Source organism: Bombus impatiens, unplaced genomic scaffold (assembly GCF_000188095.3).
Source record: "Bombus impatiens unplaced genomic scaffold, BIMP_2.2 scf_0027, whole genome shotgun sequence".
NCBI classification, from domain to species: Eukaryota; Metazoa; Arthropoda; class Insecta; order Hymenoptera; family Apidae; genus Bombus; species Bombus impatiens.
This window is the reverse complement of record NT_176446.1, coordinates 992347-1009346: the sequence shown is the minus strand read 5'-3', so window position 1 is coordinate 1009346 and position 17000 is coordinate 992347. Positions and strand designations below refer to the sequence as shown.

General features: G+C 31.4%; 5 protein-coding genes across 5 annotated transcripts; 2 read left to right on the top strand and 3 right to left on the bottom strand.

Annotated features, from left to right (window-relative positions):
* Positions 1-1600: 1600 nt before the first annotated feature.
* LOC100746558 (vacuolar protein sorting-associated protein 11 homolog) lies at positions 1601-6498 on the top strand. Its single transcript, XM_003484975.4, has 16 exons — positions 1601-1760; positions 1855-1923; positions 2024-2197; positions 2270-2466; positions 2543-2801; positions 2879-3033; positions 3113-3346; positions 3436-3736; positions 3811-3999; positions 4071-4193; positions 4273-4400; positions 4472-4684; positions 4756-4928; positions 4999-5296; positions 5379-5701; positions 5794-6498. Exons 1-16 carry the CDS (start codon positions 1743-1745, stop codon positions 6219-6221), a joined length of 3282 nt encoding a protein of 1093 aa, XP_003485023.1. The 5' UTR covers positions 1601-1742; the 3' UTR covers positions 6222-6498.
* Positions 6271-8160, bottom strand: LOC100742205. Its single transcript, XM_012386608.3, has 2 exons — positions 7118-8160; positions 6271-7051 (listed from the first exon to the last, which is right to left on the bottom strand). The coding sequence occupies exons 1-2, from the start codon at positions 8126-8128 to the stop codon at positions 6761-6763; spliced, it is 1302 nt and encodes a 433-aa protein (XP_012242031.1). The 5' UTR covers positions 8129-8160; the 3' UTR covers positions 6271-6760.
* A 94-nt stretch (positions 8161-8254) lies between these two features.
* Positions 8255-12296, top strand: LOC100742084 (activating signal cointegrator 1 complex subunit 2). The gene is made up of 15 exons (XM_012386600.3): positions 8255-8391; positions 8475-8524; positions 8636-8713; positions 8954-9114; positions 9262-9646; positions 9724-9941; positions 10018-10203; positions 10285-10440; positions 10534-10627; positions 10696-10866; positions 10921-11043; positions 11120-11256; positions 11349-11469; positions 11557-11734; positions 11859-12296. Exons 2-15 carry the CDS (start codon positions 8510-8512, stop codon positions 11996-11998), a joined length of 2163 nt encoding a protein of 720 aa, XP_012242023.2. The 5' UTR covers positions 8255-8391; positions 8475-8509; the 3' UTR covers positions 11999-12296.
* Positions 11744-13617, bottom strand: LOC100746436 (bridging integrator 3-like). Its single transcript, XM_003484974.4, has 4 exons — positions 13260-13617; positions 12981-13088; positions 12709-12883; positions 11744-12646 (listed from the first exon to the last, which is right to left on the bottom strand). Exons 1-4 carry the CDS (start codon positions 13265-13267, stop codon positions 12137-12139), a joined length of 801 nt encoding a protein of 266 aa, XP_003485022.1. The 5' UTR covers positions 13268-13617; the 3' UTR covers positions 11744-12136.
* Positions 13618-13698: 81 nt separating this feature from the next.
* Positions 13699-14770, bottom strand: LOC100746322 (DNA-directed RNA polymerases I, II, and III subunit RPABC2). The gene is made up of 3 exons (XM_003484973.4): positions 14564-14770; positions 14103-14255; positions 13699-14034 (listed from the first exon to the last, which is right to left on the bottom strand). The coding sequence occupies exons 1-3, from the start codon at positions 14590-14592 to the stop codon at positions 13824-13826; spliced, it is 393 nt and encodes a 130-aa protein (XP_003485021.1). The 5' UTR covers positions 14593-14770; the 3' UTR covers positions 13699-13823.
* Between the last annotated feature and the right edge of the window lie 2230 nt (positions 14771-17000).

Genomic DNA, 17000 nt, shown 5'->3' with positions numbered 1-17000 from the left:
TGAAAGACCTGAAAATTTAAATAATCAAAGTCTTTCGTGTTCACCGTGTCGCAGTCTACATCCACACAACCAATTTCATCCCCTAACGACATCGCCCGCAAGAACTTGTCGTTCGAACGCAAAATCCAGTAATTTTCTGATCCCTGGAACGATGCGAAAAATCAGGAACCATTCTCCACGATAGATAGATCATAAAACGAGAGGAACAGTGACGAAACTCGTGCTATTAATTAATAAATCGTCGGCGTGTACGCATGAACGTGATACAACGAACCGAGACGATCATCGTTCCACTAAACGTTTTGAATATTATAAAAATAGAAAAAGAAAAAAAAGAGAGATCATGGAACGTTGCTCGTCCTGAAACAAGAAACGATCGCAGACTGAATAAAAAGAGAGGAACCGTGCGTTTTTCGTTTTCTTTCTAACGCGAGCACGACAACGGTACAAAAGAATTAAAAACTAAATAAAGGGAAGAAAATGAGAAAACGAAGATGAAGATGCTCGTGTGTTCTCGTGAAGCGAAATTCGTACAAGGAACCGGGTTCTTTTCAATGATCCAAAGGTTTCGTGATAGTCTTTATAAAAATCGTTGAACAAAAGCTCCTGGAGAACGTTTTTCTGTACGAATTTCGCGAGAGAAGCCTCATTGGTTGCAGCGAATCTGTTCGAGGACGAAGAACGACGATCTGCGAAGGAGTTAATGGAATTTACAAGGGACTATAGAGGAACATCGAATAGCGGATGCGTCTTTCTTGGTCCTTGATCGTCCGGTGAAGCAAAGTATCGCAAAAAATGGAACCGGTGTTGTATTCATAATCGATTTTCAGAGTTTTTCGCGACCATTTCTTCTTGATCCCCTCTGTCTCGAGCAGACAGACCTTGTAAAACAAGCCCCCAATCATCGACACTAACTGTTCGTCCTTTTTAACAAATATAACAAAACTTACGTCTTACTAATCGAGATCGGCAATCCGGAAAGCCATAGCAGTTGATTTTTAATTTATAGATCAATGAAATTAGAGAGTTCAGCAATTTTGATCATTGATAGAACTGCTACGGTATTCTGTGTTTGCAAAGTGTTTCATAATTCCTTTCCAAATGATTTTCACTTCAAAATATCTTTAGGCATATTTTTATCCCAATTTTAACAAAAGGGATAATTTTATTTAATGTAGAGATAATAAAGGAAATTTTAATTTATTAATTTGGTGTTTCAATGGAGAGAAAGGGTTAATTATTATTTTCTTTTTTTCTTTTCAATTAAAATGATATTTATTTTCTTGATAATTATAGTATTCATAAATTAGATTTTAGAGATAAAAAATGTTAAAATAAAAGAGGTGTGTTATACTTTTTTAAAAAACGAGTGAATAAAAAGATACCCAATTTTAAATCCCGCGAAATATTGAATTTAGTACCAAATAGCGTACACAGGTCGCGCATGATTCCGAATAATTCTACGTCGACATCTTTGCAAAAATGCAGCAAACTAAATGCATCGATGCAGCACGTCGGTATAGTAGAAAATACATGTGCTTGCACCGCGCATGCGAGTGACCAAATATATATCATAACTGAGGGGAAATGTCATGCATAATCAGCTGGTCAAATATAGGTGAAAAGATGGCGGGCGTGCAACTTGATGTTGTTAGGTGTCAAAAGAAACAACTTTAACACGCTGTTCACTGGCTGTGTCGACAATATTTTGTTGCAAATGTGTAAATAGATAATTGCTGTACATGATGGCATTTCTCGAGGTTAGTCTCACATTTTATTCGAACATTTGATCGTATTTTATATGTCGTGTACATAACCCCCTTTCCCTCACACGAAAACGCATTTATCTTTTAGTGGAGACGCTTCAATTTTTTTGATCTTAAAAAAGAAGTTGACGGCGGGAAAATAGCCACGGCTCTTGGTGTGAGTATTCATCGACTGAAATCGGATTTTTTCTGACATGATATTTGGTTATAGGTTAAGGCTATCGTGTTCGATGTATATTGTATGCTCTGTTGATTAGGACGCCCAAGTGACAGCAGCTACGAGCGGTAACGGGACTCTAGTATTCGGAGATTACACAGGCAATGTGCATTTAGTGAATAGAACTTACGATGTTACCACATTTCGCGCTTATGATGTCACATTAACGCTAGCTCAACAAGTCCAACATTCCACTTTCTTGTTCACCATTGGTGTTAGTATCATTGCATAATTGTTACACATTGATGCAGAGATATTTGTCATTAATGAAAAGTATGTTTCTTAGGAAGATGAATCAGGTTGTAATCCTACCATAAAGGTCTGGAATTTAGCTAAACCAGATAAACAAGGCAATCCAACATGTCTTCGTATAAGTAGAGCCATACCAAGTTATAGAGCAGTTCCTGCAACTGCTCTATGTGTGCATACTAGTCTTACATTAATGGCTATTGGCTTTGGAGATGGCTCTATTATGTTGTATAGGTAAAAATAATTAATTTTAATAATGGTAATCTTCTAATTTTCAAACATGTTTTAATACACAACTTTCAATCCTTAGGGGTGATTTAACTAGGGAAAGGAAAAACAAGATAAAAGTATTCGAACATACCAATTTTTCAGTTACTGGTTTAGCAATAAAATCTAGTGGCAAACAAACTCATTTATTTGTTGCTACACCAAATAGCGTTTTCGTATATAATATTACTATTAAGGATCAAGAATTTAAATCTCCCTTGGACACTATGGGCTGTGCCAGAAAGTGTAGTGTTCTTGCAGAATCTATGCAAGATAGTCATTTCATGATTGGTCGTGATGATGTAATAACATTAATATAATTTTATTATGGAATGTATGTAATAAATATTTTTCTACTAATTAATTTGTATTACTTTAGGCAATTTATTGTTACACACCAGATGGTAGAGGTCCTTGTTATGCAGCTGGCGGTCAAAAAATCATGTTAGAGTGGTTTAGAAGTTACCTAGTTATTATAGCAAAAGAAGCTGCGAATGATCCAAGAACAACAACTACCATTTCTGCAAAACCGAGGTAAGGAAATTTTACAAATTCATAGTTTTTACAAATTCATTAAATATAAACTAATTTTTAAAATATCATATGTTTATAGTACTATAGAACCAATACCTCCAGGAGTGGATAAGCATGTAATTACAGTACTTGATATACAAAACAAATGCATTGTTTTTTCTGCCCCAATGTTGTCTGTGCAAGCTGTTCTATCGGAATGGGGTGGATTTTTTATACTCAGTGGAGATAGTAAACTTTATCACTTAGATGAAAAAGACTTGCAATCGAAATTAGCGTTACTTTTCAAGAAGAATTTATATGATATATCTATAAGGTAGATAATTTCTACCTGAAGTTGTAGAAAATATTTCAATTATAATTATAATTGTATATAATTATAATTTAATATTACATTATTTTTAGAATAGCTAAGAATCAACAATATGATGCTGAAGGTTTAGTCGATATATTCCGACAATACGGCGATCATTTATATTCAAAAGGAGATCATACCGGAGCGATAGAACAATATATTAAAACTATTGGAAAGTTAGAACCGTCGTATGTAATTAGAAAATTTTTAGATTCTCAACACATAGATAATCTAACGACCTATTTGCAAGCTTTGCATAAAAATGGGCAGGCAACAGAAGATCATACAACTTTGCTACTGAATTGTTATACGAAACTCAATCATACAGATAAATTAAAAGAATTTATCATGGTAAACAAACTATGACTAATTTGGGTACAAAATTTATCGGTAATTTTTATGATTATGTTATATAATGATTTTAGACAAAAGATAGAGAGATTGATTTCGATGTCGAAATTGCAATAAAAGTTTGTCGTCAAGCATCGCCGGAGGATGCTTTGCTGCTTGCAAAAAAACATGATCGTTACGAATGGTATCTTCGTATTCAAATAGAAGATAAACACGAGTACAAAAAGGCATTAGAATATATGGCTACTTTGGACTTTGAAGAAGTACGTTGATACATGCATTTAGACGTGCATCCAGATTCAATTTATTCGATTAATTTTGGACAATCTTTTAGGCAGAATCCAACATGAAGAAATATGGTACTATCCTAATAGAAAATGTGCCAGATGAATCAACGCAATTTTTAAAAGCCTTATGTACCAATTATAGGCCTTCCAATCAACCACTTGTAGATCAGGTAAAATTGAGGAATTAAAAAATAACAGATTTATATTGGTACAATAAAACATATACTTGTAATGACGTATTTGATTCAGGAAATGTTAGACGGTACTGTGGACCAACACATCGATAAAGCTAATCCAGAAGATTTTATTCACTTGTTTTTAAATAATTCAGAACGTCTCGTAGAATTCTTAGAGCACCTAGTAAAAATGAATACCAAGTTAGTATACCGAAATAAATAACAAGGAAAGTTCAATTTATATTCTACAAGTTAAATGTTTTAATACATAGGTGGAGTACTTTGGTATACAATACTTTAGTAGAACATTATCTTCATATTTGGTCAGCTTTGGATAATGATGTGGCAAAAGTACAATATGAACAGAAAATTGTACGACTTTTACAAAATTCGGAAGCGTGTTACGATAAGGATCAAATATTAATCTTATGCCATCAGCATAATTTCAGGCGTGGTTTACTCTTTCTTTATGAAGAAAGTAAATTGTAGGTTGAGGTAACTTACACAATCGATATTATACTTCAAAAATTTATAATGTATATTATATTATATATAGATACCAAGAAATATTACGATTCCATTTACGCGAAGGAGACAGTGAACAAATTTTAGCTACGTGCAAACGATTTGGACATCAAGATCCAAATTTATGGGTCCAAGCTTTATGGAGTGTTGCAAGAAATAAAGAAGCACCAACTAAACTTCTTGCAGACATACTAACCCACATAGGTATATCTAAAATTTAATTTAATCATTCCAGTTACACATAACATTTTTAAATAAAATTTATATTGGACAGGTCAAGAAAGGCTTTTATCACCATTGATGGTTCTTGATGCACTTTCTACTTCACTTTCTTGTACCTTGGGCGATGTGAGAACCTATTTTAACAGTGTGTTACGAACAGAGCATAAACAAACACAAGCAGATATAGAATTATCTGAAAAGTATCGAGCAGATACTAAAAAGATACGAGAACAAATAGATTCAATTAAAAATAGTACTATTATCTTCCAAGGATCACGTTGCAGTGCGTGTCACCATCAGTTAGAACTTCCATCAGTACATTTTATGTGTCAGCATTCATATCATCAACAGTGAGTTCAGGTTTTATATCATATTATGTATAATAATATTTTATGATGTATTTTAACATGTACGACGTTATTCTCGTAATAGCTGCTTTCAAAGATTCTCAGAGAACGAAAATGAATGTCCAGCTTGTTTACCAGACAATAAAAAATTGTTGGATATCATAAAAGCACAGGAACAATCAAAAGATCTTCATGAAACATTTCACAGTTTATTGGATCGAGCAGAGGATCCATTCTCATTAGTTGCTGATTACTTTGGTCGCGGAGTTTTTAAAAAATTAATGGTGATCACAGATAGCGATAAGATGTTGTCTGCATCAGTGGCAAAGTTTGATGAATCAAAATTGAATTATGGGCCAGGAGCGGAAGCCAGGATCAGATTATCGGAGGGAAAGAACACAACGTTAGGTAAACAAAATTTTATTTGATTAAAAAAATTAATTTATTTACTCTTCAAGACATAGCACAATTTTTTATACAAATCAAAAATTTTATTATAGGAAAAACTGAAACTCATCGTTCGTATGATAATTATAATACAGTAGCGGATGATCGACTGCGATCTTATCCAAAATCAGATCTGTACTCTTCATCAGTAGAAGCGAATATCTCTGGTACAATCAATGACATATCTAGTCCACGAGGAAATTTGAAGAAAGCTGTGCCAGTACCTATAAAGGAAGCTCGTATTCTAAACAGCACGACACCAAAATCATCACCAGTTCAAAAATCGTACGTGCCACCAAAAACACCGATTGTACCATCGAATCCATTCGGAGCAGACGACTACGATGAATCGAAAAATCCATTTGCCGAAGACAAAGACGATGATACTACTAATCCTTTTAAAGATAACGACGACACAAATCCCTTTAAGAATAATGACGACGATGACTATAATAAGAACCTGAATCCTTTTGGTAGATAAATTATATTTATTATATTCAACTGTTTCAACCACTAAACTCGTGAATCACTAAAAAAGACAATTATGCGTTATTATTGACAAATAGGAACATTACAGCTTGCGAAGAAAAATATCGTAAATGTTATTGTCATATATAAAATTGTAAATTCATTACATGAATCTAGCTTGGCTTTTACCAGTATAATCCCCCACAATTATTCAGCCTAGGTGTATCATGAACTTTATATTGTTTTTTCTTTTTATACATGAATCACATAATAATATCTTTGGTGCTTTATGCAATTTGTAAAATGAAACTATATATTCACGTAGAAAAATAAGATATATAATTGTATATTAAACAATTAATTGTACATATATTCATTTATTATTTTTTTTTAATTTCAACATATATATTTTACAAAATGTCTGTTAAAGAATCTCATTCGATGAGTTTTATAAAAAATACTTTACATTTTACAAAAAGATACATTTACCAAAGTAGTTTCCAAATAGCAATTAACAAATAAGTTATGCATAATATAAAAATACTAGTCCAGTTATACATGATTTAAAATGTGTTTCCATTCACTTATTTGATCACTTATTCTGAAGGCATTCCAACTGTCTACAGTTTCTGGAATTCGTGGTTTTATAGAAACAGGAGTACAATATTCCTCAGTAGATACAGGTGTAAAAAAGTCAGAGAGTATTGGCACAACATCTTTTTGTCTTGGCTCTGGATCTTTACTACGAGTTAATCTGCTTGGCAATTGATTTTCATCTATGGATAAGTCTACCAAATCTTTGTAAACTGCTTCATCAAGAGGGAAATCTAAAGCAGTAGAAACCTAAAACACAAAACATAAGAGAATATTTTATGATCTTATAATTGTAAGCCATCACATTTTTACTACCTTTCCATTTATAAGATATTTATATGAAGCTGGTAAATGTTCAATATTAGTTATAACTTTTTGTTTCTTCATTTTATTTAATTTATTAATTGTACACATAATAGAATTATATTCTGGTTTTGCCAATTTTTCTCCAGAAATAATTGGCTTTGTATGACTGTTTTCATCTGTTTCTAAAATTGCTAAATCATCTGGCTGACTGTGTGATACTCCTGGACCTATGTATGGTTGTATTTTAGGACCAATTATATCTCTTACAACTTTACTGTATTTATAACATGGCATAATATCACGAAGTTTTGAATTTAGATTTTTTTTTATTGTAGTTGAACTAGATGTCTTCTGTGTGACATTTAACTTTTTTTTACCAGTGCCAGCAGAAGAAAGTCGATTCTTATGTTTTAAAATGTCTAAATCTGTGGATTTTGTAGTTACAGTTTTAATATTTTTTTTAACAACTGTTGATTTATTTTCTTTTTCTCTTCTACCTTTAGTGTACTCTTTCTTTGAACCATTAATTTTATTAGAATTTTTTGATTTAAGTGTCTTGTCTAAACTTTCACTTTGTGCAATGGGAGAATCTGTAGAAACTGTTATGTCATTGTTTGGAAGTTTAATAGAAATTTTGGGAATATTAACTTCTTTAATATTTGCTTTAATATTCTGACTGTTGTTAGCATCATTTAAAGGATTCTGATTTTCTGTCTTGATAGTGTTTTTATCCAAAGAGGACGAAGTTCCAATTGAACAAGGAGATGCATTAGCATGTAATGTGAAGTTTGATGCATTATCAACAAGCTTTGAACTTTTATTTTCCTGATTGCCAGATATTTCATTCGATTTCACTAATTTAACAGGTTTATCTAGTCTTACGACACTTAGGATTTTCGGCTTATCCTTAATACCATTTTGATCAGTCAAGCTTTTTAATTCTTTTGTTATCGATTTACCAGTATCCGGTTGACAAAATCTTACTTTTGGTCTCGTAAAAAATTTCGTATTCTTAGACATTATACAGAAATATAAAACTCTGAGCTATTTTATTTATAAGAACGTTAATAACGAAGTATAGTACAGCGGTCTGATAACAAAGTACTTATATGAATGTTCAAAACATAACCTTCACGACACAGAGCTTTTGAACGATGTCAAGAGTAACTGTCACTGTCAGAATCTTTTACAGCACTACCAATTTCTTAACAAAACTACAAAGTTTGTCCTTTGGGATTCCCCAGCTTCAATCTTTTTTTGCAATTTTCAACTTACAAAGATAGGTTAGTTATCGAAAAGACTGTAGCGCTTAGCGCTCGTGCATTGTTAGGATCGCAATTTGTTCAACAATTAATTTCTTGTGCAGTTGTTTAGCGACAATTAAGAATACTTTGAGAGAATATGGAACCTTATGAGGTAATTTATTTCCTATTATACATAATGTCTCGTTATGAAAACATTCGTTATAGTAGGTTAGAACAATGCGATTTATTACAAACTTGCATAATGTTTTCATTTATTTAACAGAATCCCGATTTTCTACCACTAGAAAATTTAAAGCTAACGATTAAAACCAATGGTATTGTCCAAAAGGTTGATGCTTTGGTACGTACACTATTGCTATTTAGCAATATGTTTGTGGATATATCAATTGATATTTGTCAAGCTTTTGATTAATAAATCTTACTACTTTGGTATTATATGAGTTTTTCATACATCTTCAAATCACTTTTCATATTTAATAATAACTTGTTAACAAATTCTCATATGTATTAATATCTATGAAATTAGAAAAATGTTATCATAAATGTTAAATTGTTTCTTTCTATGTGGCAATCATTTTAGAGTAAAATATGGGCAAGTGACCACTATTTTTTACATTATGAACCTCCTAATATATATAATGATGATGGATCTGAAATTATGGGAGCAAAACTACGATGGATAGAAATTGTCAATTATATGATCAATGATTTTAAATGGTTACTTAGCCTTCCATTTTATAGGTAAGCATAATTAGTAACAACAGTACCATTGAAAATGTTCAATAATTCTTCTATGAGATTATAATCAAATTTGCAATCAAATTATTAAAAGCTTTCTTTTAACACATACATTTACATATATTATATATTTATGTATCTCTTATTTAGATTTTGGTCAAATATTGTGTTTAATACTTCAGTATTAGATACATTGGTATCTTTTCTACAAGATGCACCGCCATTCTATGCTTTAGAAAATTTTCCAAATTGCCCAGAAATGTTAGAACTTCTAGAAACACTAAGTCACTATGTACTTATAATTTTTGCACGACTTGTCACAAATAAAGAAAGTCCTGAAGAATATATGAACCGTCCATTTCTTGGAAATTTATTATATGAAAAATACATATTTACGGTACCCATCATCTTTGATCTTTGCCAACTTTATGGTCGAGAAAATGCAAAAATAATGGAAAGGATCTTAAACTCTTTATTTGCACTAGAACCGCAGTATAATAATGATCTTCAGAGAGCTGTTCCTTGTCTTATAGAGGTGAGGTGTTAGATACAATATATAGAACAACTAATGTTTTATCAAAACAGAATTAAATATAAGTGTTGTTAGTTTAGGCCTTTGAAAATGTTGAAAGAAAATTTGGTAGTGATTCTATATATACCAATGAAGCAGTTTCACTGTCAAAGCAGGATACTAATTCCTCGAAGCTTACATTATTCCAGTTGGAAGATATGATATTATATGTTCTAGATATATCATCAACTGTTGGTGTGTTTTTAACAAATTATTCTCCAGCAGTGAGTATATTTCACACAGTGGATTTTATGAATAAGTAAGTTAAACTAATTAAACTATGTCCTTATTTGTTCTAAGTGTTCTGAATAGTTTATTTTATCATTTATCATTAGACTTGTTTCAGTATATGAAAACACAATACCTGAGATGTATAAAATATTAAAGAACTTAGCATATAATGATGAAAATATGCCGAAATATATAGAATTAAAGCATCGTCTGGATGTAATAAGGATTGAAATTTTGAAGCTTTTTCGTATTATTATATATGAACCAATATTGACTATTCAAGAAAATTTGTAAGTGCATATGTATATTTAAATTACAAAGTATAATACATCCAATGTATAACATACTATGATTATAACATTTATGCTTAGAAGTACGATAAAGGAAGCAGAGGTAAAGGAACGGGTGGACGAATATCTTAATTTATTAACCTTAGCAATTTCTGAAAAAGAATTTATTACAGATTATGATCAATTTTATCCTGTTAAATTAGATTTGACTATATTATCGAATATTTGTCCTGATGCGTATCCTTTTGTTAATGTAGTACTATTATGATTGCAATGATAGTCAGATAAATATATGATGGTATCTTTTTATACTTAACAAATATTATTCAGTGATACAATAAAATGTAATTATATTGTGAAATCAGTCAATACAATTATTGGAAGACCCAATATTCCAGATACTAGCTTTTCTAATAAAGTAAATGTAAGTTTGAGAAATGGCTTGCAAATTGTATTTTGATGAAGCTTTTACATAATATTACATTTTCATAGGAACCTGTAGCTGCAGCTGGACCTAGTGGTATTTTAAGTCAGACAACTATATCTAAAAACATAAAATCTTCAAACGAGAAACGAACTGTGGCAAAGAATTCTATTGAATTGGCTGTTCTTATTTCTGATGTTAAAGATATTTTAAATCATCTAGATGAAGGTTTTATTGAGGTAATTATTTTAATATGAAAGAATTGCGTGCATTTAACAACATTTATTTTACAGACAAGTTTGGAGTATTACAATTATGATAGTGCAGCTGTGATACATGCCGTACTAGAAGATTCATTACCACCAGAATTAAAAGAATTGATGGAATTAGGGCCTAGTGCACTACCAACCTATACAGTAAGAACATTTTATTATTTGAATCATGATACATAATCTACTATAAACAATGTAAATATTCTTACTATTTTTCTAGGAAACTTCAGTTAAGGATGTAGCTAGTGGTATTGAAAGACTGGATATTAATATGCTTGATAATTTAAAGGGTGATAATATATATGTTAAAAAATCTAAAGAAATCATAGATATACCTAAAGATTACATAACTAAAAAGTAAGGATTCAAGGTTACTCTGAATAATACATATAACACATATAAAAATATATATTTGTAGATAACAAGAATATAAACAAAATTTGTTACAGTTACAGTCTCGTCGAAGATGTATACGATGACGAGTATGATGATACTTATGATAATAGCGATATACGTGGTACACAGGATGATTCGACCGAAGCAGATTTAAGACCTTTTACTATACCTAGAGTTTGTATTTATATAATTCGGTTAAATTATAGTCTTCACTAACACTATTAACATAATTATATAAAAATTAACGAACGATAATTTTAGGTTCTTCGCGAGAAACAAAAAGTTGAAACTGAAGAAGTTGAAACGGAGTCGGAAGATGAAGATGTAAGGAATGACCAAAATGGGAGAGACTGCTTTGTACAAAATCCAGAAGAGGTACGCGCTAGAGCAGAACAACAAAGGCAAATGCGAAGTGGAAGAGGTGCACCGAATGTAATAGGTATATTTGTCAATTTTTATAAAGTGCTGAATATAATTTAATAGTTACACTTAAATACAGCATGCATTATTAGTGTCTTTTTATCAATTCCAGTATTAAAATGATGTTGTTTTCATATGTGCAGGTAATCCTAAAGGTCAAGGACAAGAGAAAGCTGTATTATATAATAGGCAGCAAAAGAACACCAAGAAGGCGGAACGCGCTAATCACAATCGTCGTTCTGGTGCCCAGTGGAAACGAAATCAAGGAATGGTTCCATCATAAATCTATCGATACTTTTACAATATGAATGTAAATACTGCCATGTGATAAATACATTCGTACCTATGTTAATTTTATAGATTCAGTATTTAAATTATCACAACTTTGTTAAGATATTTGTTTAGGAAATTTTTATGATTCTTAATGATCTTTAACTATTGTAAGAGCTCTTATTCTATTCATTTGATTAGTGACTGCTTGTTGGTATTCGTCCTCAGGTACCATAGCACTGGATGGCGATCCTAAAGTGTTTGGTACTGGCATTAAGTGTGTAAATAAATGAGTTGCACTCCCATAGTAATCTAATTGTATCATGATTACAGCATGTATGCTAGGTTTAATATATTCCAATCTCTTGTCTAAAAACATTGGTAGTTCTACAAGTAATTGAGCATGTACAGTCTTCAAGTCCTTAGCAGCTGCTTCTTCTGTTCTGCGTTCTCTTTCTAACTTTGCGATATGACTAGCAGTTCTGTCTTTTTTCTCTTGCAATTTTTTGACACGATTATAAGAGTATTTCCAAGTTGTCACCAGTTCCTCACGTTTGGCAATTGCTGCAGCTATTAAAATGAATTCATCTCGTAATTTTTTTAATGGTTCTATGAAAGTTTTTTGACAGAGAGCTGCCATTTCTTGCACTGTTTTCCCAATCTAATAAATGAGCAAAATTTTCATGATATTTCTTATCGTGTAAAAACAATCTGTAAACTTACCTGTGTTGTTACTGAATGGTAATTTTCCACTACTTTTCTGAATTCATCACTGAGATGTGCTAAACCACAAGTTGTTAGGTTTAATGTCAACCTTTGGTCTGCTCGATCTAAATTTAGCACAGCTTCTATATATTTTTTCATTTCCTTTGTCAATTTCCTAATTGTATCTTCAACACTTGAAAAACAAATAAGAAATTTTTAAGTATACGAAATTTTTTTAATATATTTCAATACATCATGGCAACAAGTACTCTAACAATAAATATACATACTAAATGAGTCTTTGAACTGCAATATCTAATTCTCTGTCTTCTGAATGAGTTAATAGAGGTGGTGCTGGTGTAGGCCTCTGTGTCAAATGATTTTTCTTCAAAGGATTCCTGTATACATTGTAATATTATTTAGAGGTGTTGTAACCTATTAGACCTTTAATTAGACTAATTATAATAGATATTTTATATGTATATTATATTATAATTCATAATAGAATAATTTAGATTAACCTATTAGACCTATTAGATTAATAAATAATTATAAATGATATTACTTACCACGTCATATTATTGCCGTAATTTAACAAATCTTCATAATATTATATTTCATCAATCAAAGTTGTTTTACATGAATAGATTATTACGATTATTAGTTAAGAAAACATCGAACACAGTGACGTCCACAGCAATTCAAAGTCTTATCGTTACTAATCTAGTATTCAATAGATAAAGTACAAGATAAAATGATCTATATATTTTCATACTTCATTATGTTCATTTTTTAAAACTTATCAATAAATATTGAAAGAAATTATGTAATAGAAAAAAGTTGACTCTTGTTCTATTCAAATTTAACATAATACTTCCTAACCTCAACTGTCATATTTCTAACGTCAACTTGACGTTTAAATCTAACATAATTGCAATATAAACATGTTTTTTTTCTTTCCTTTTTAAAGGATTTTATAACTGCAAAAATATATATACGCAAATAATATAGTTGCTAAATATTTTTTATTAAAATGAGTTATACAAAGTTGAAAATAATATAGATACAATGAGCTTTGATATTTCTTAAATTGCCTTACATCTTTATTTAGTATGTACAAGATTAAGCAGAATTTAGTGATCTATTATGATTAATTCGTCTATACCCCAATCCTCATAACTGTTGTCAGGTAAGTAACGTCTAATTATAATTGGAATTTTTCTTTGTTTTAGTTCTTTCATTGCAATTTGCAATGGATCAGTTTCTCCTTCCAACTCAACCATCACAGGAGCACACATAGCTATTTGCAATGCTCTTGTCCCTAATACTCTTGCCCTTTCATATCTAAAAGCACGTATTTAAAGTATTTTTATTATTCTTAACATCAAAAGCTTTTGTTTAACATCACCTACTTTGTCATATATCTTGTTGTAATTCTTTTGGACCTTTGCACTCCACCAGTAGCTTCACCAGCTGCTAATAATTCTATATTTTCTCCATCTTCTTCTTGAGGTTCTAGTTCAATGTTGTCATCATCATCTACATCATCAAAATCATCTGCTACCCTGTAAATGAGGAAAAATTCAACGATCTTGATATACTTAAATTGAAATAAATATAATTGTATAAAAGAAATGTTATACTAGATCGTTAAAATAATTTATTAAATATCTTTTAGGTTATGTTTAACTTTATGTGTAATAAGGTGATAAAGGAATCTTTTTAACAAGAAATCATTCATCTGAAAATAGTTGTACTGCTAAAAGCTTTACGACTATAATTATTCTTCAAAATATCAATAAATTTTTGTCATAAAACTACAATACACACAAGTGGATATGTATAAGATACCAGTTCAGTAAATATTACGTACTCATCTCCATCAAAATCATCATCTGCCATTTTTTTTAATCAAATAAATGTTACTGTTAATACAAATTGATGACTCAATTACTTTTTCTGCAGTTTGTTAAAATATCTTTCGTTGGAAACAGTAATTAACGATGAATACAAAATCCAAGCAAATACTAAACATGTAAACACGAATTGAAAATACCACTACTCTCGTGTAAAAATTCCTAGGATGAGTATCAAAGATAATTTATTTGTGGAAATGGAAAATAAACAGATAAGTTACAGAAAATAAATAGACAATAGAATAATTATGTAGAAAATTGCAAATTAATATAAATAATATAAATAATTATAAAAAACTTGGCGATACTAGCTGGACAATTACAGTAATTTCTATAGCATCAAATAAGTTTATTTAAAAATAACATTATTCAAAAATGATTGTAGTACCCTTAAATTTTATTTATAATATTTCGAGACAAAATTAATATTTTATCTGTGTTTTACAGGATTGTTTCTGCTACAATATCACGAAACTGTAACGGGAATCGCAGGATCTTCAACACATGCAAACTACATCAGTGATATTAATTCTAATTACGTCTAACTCTAATTACGTATATTTAATTATTATATAATTTTTAAAACATAATAAGTAAGTGAATTTGAATGTCTTATAATTTATCTTTAACTTGGTCCACCTCCAATCCCCTTCCCTTCCAAACATTCGCAAGTTAGAATACGGCAAATGTGAAAGACTCGGACATTGTCTCCTTTTATCACCCCTCATATAGTCCGCCTTTCTCGCACATTATCGCCCTCTTTTTCTATTGTCGTTCATATCGTCTGTCTTAGTTGCACACTATTACTGTATCTTTCCATCGACCTTACGGACAAGACATGTGCTGCCATCTACTCATGAACGCTCCAAGTTTCAGTTCTGTCCTTCATTAATAGATGGCAGTGCATGAACTGTCCAAGTTACGTTTCAGAGCAATATGTTCAAATTTTGCCTTCGGACAAGACGTGTGCTGCCATCTATCTATGAACGCTCCAAGTTTCAGTTCTGTCCTTCTTTAATAGATGGCAGCACACGGTTTGTCCGAAACACGTTTCAGAGTTAGGAGTTGGATTTTTGTCTTCGGACAAGCCATGTGCTACCATCAATCAGTAAATGCTCGAAGTTTCAGTTCCTTTGTTCCTTAATTGATGGCAGCATATGGCTGGTCCGAAGACAAAAGTCTATTTGCTCAGAAGCGCCCATAGAAAGAGAGATAAATAATGCGTGACAAAGAGAGACGTTAGGAGTGACGATAGAAAGAGAGAGATAGTATGCGACAAAAACAGAGAATACGAACTACGATTGAAGGAGAGAGCGATAGTGTGCGTCATATCTTCACGTTACTTCTCATTGAGGGATTAGGGTTGGTCAGTCTGGGATCACTTGGCCATTAAATGATTAAACAGCTGATTAACTTTAATTAAACGTTTACTGGAACGTTTTAGTTATATAGAAACCATATGAATTTTGTAAAATTCATAATTTCGCTATTATTATTCGCTCTATCTAACGCGCACGCGACATATGTCTGTCCTCGTCGCCCACTATTGCTTTCCTTATCTACAGACTAAAGATATTTCGCCATTTATCGAAATTGTCCAGAACTAGAAACATGACGCCTTTTCAGCCCGTTTCGAGGGATAGCAGAAGCTCTTTTATTTGTAAACAAGGAGCGCTATATTGTGCGACAAGGACGGCAATAACGATTAGTTGCACCGTTTCACCGCTACGTGGTTATTATTGCCTCAAAAAGTAAAAACCAGCAAAGCTACAAATATAATTCACGAATTTTTACGATTGCGTGTTTTCGATTAGGCCATAAACTATTTTCCAGTACTGAATCTGTTTGGATTTCGTATGTAATAAATGATTTTCAATTATACAGGGTGGTTGGTAACTGATGGTACAAACGGAAAGGGGGTGATTCTACGCGAAAAAAGAAGTCGAAAATATAGAATAAACATTTTTTTTTTCAATTTTTCCATCGTGACAACGATCTACAGTGAGATCCGTTATAACGTACCGAACGCGTACCGAGTGAAAATTCAAAGTCGATTTTCTCGAAAACAAAGCCTCGAACGAAAAATTTTTATTCTATATTTTCGACTTCTTTTTTCGCGTAGAATCACTCCCTTTCCGCTTGTACCACCAGTTACCAACCACCCTGTATAAATTAATAAAGAATACTTCGCGCACTGTATAATTATAATAACTGTAGAATATTGTTCTGTACGGTTTATACATCGAAATATGACTCTGTAAGCGTACGGAGTAAGCTTGTAAATACGTTAAAAGGTTAAAAATATATCAGAACAGGTCGTTAACAAATGTAGTTGGACAAAAAATAAACCATTCATCGAATATTCATAAAAATGACACCAGATGGTAGCTAAAA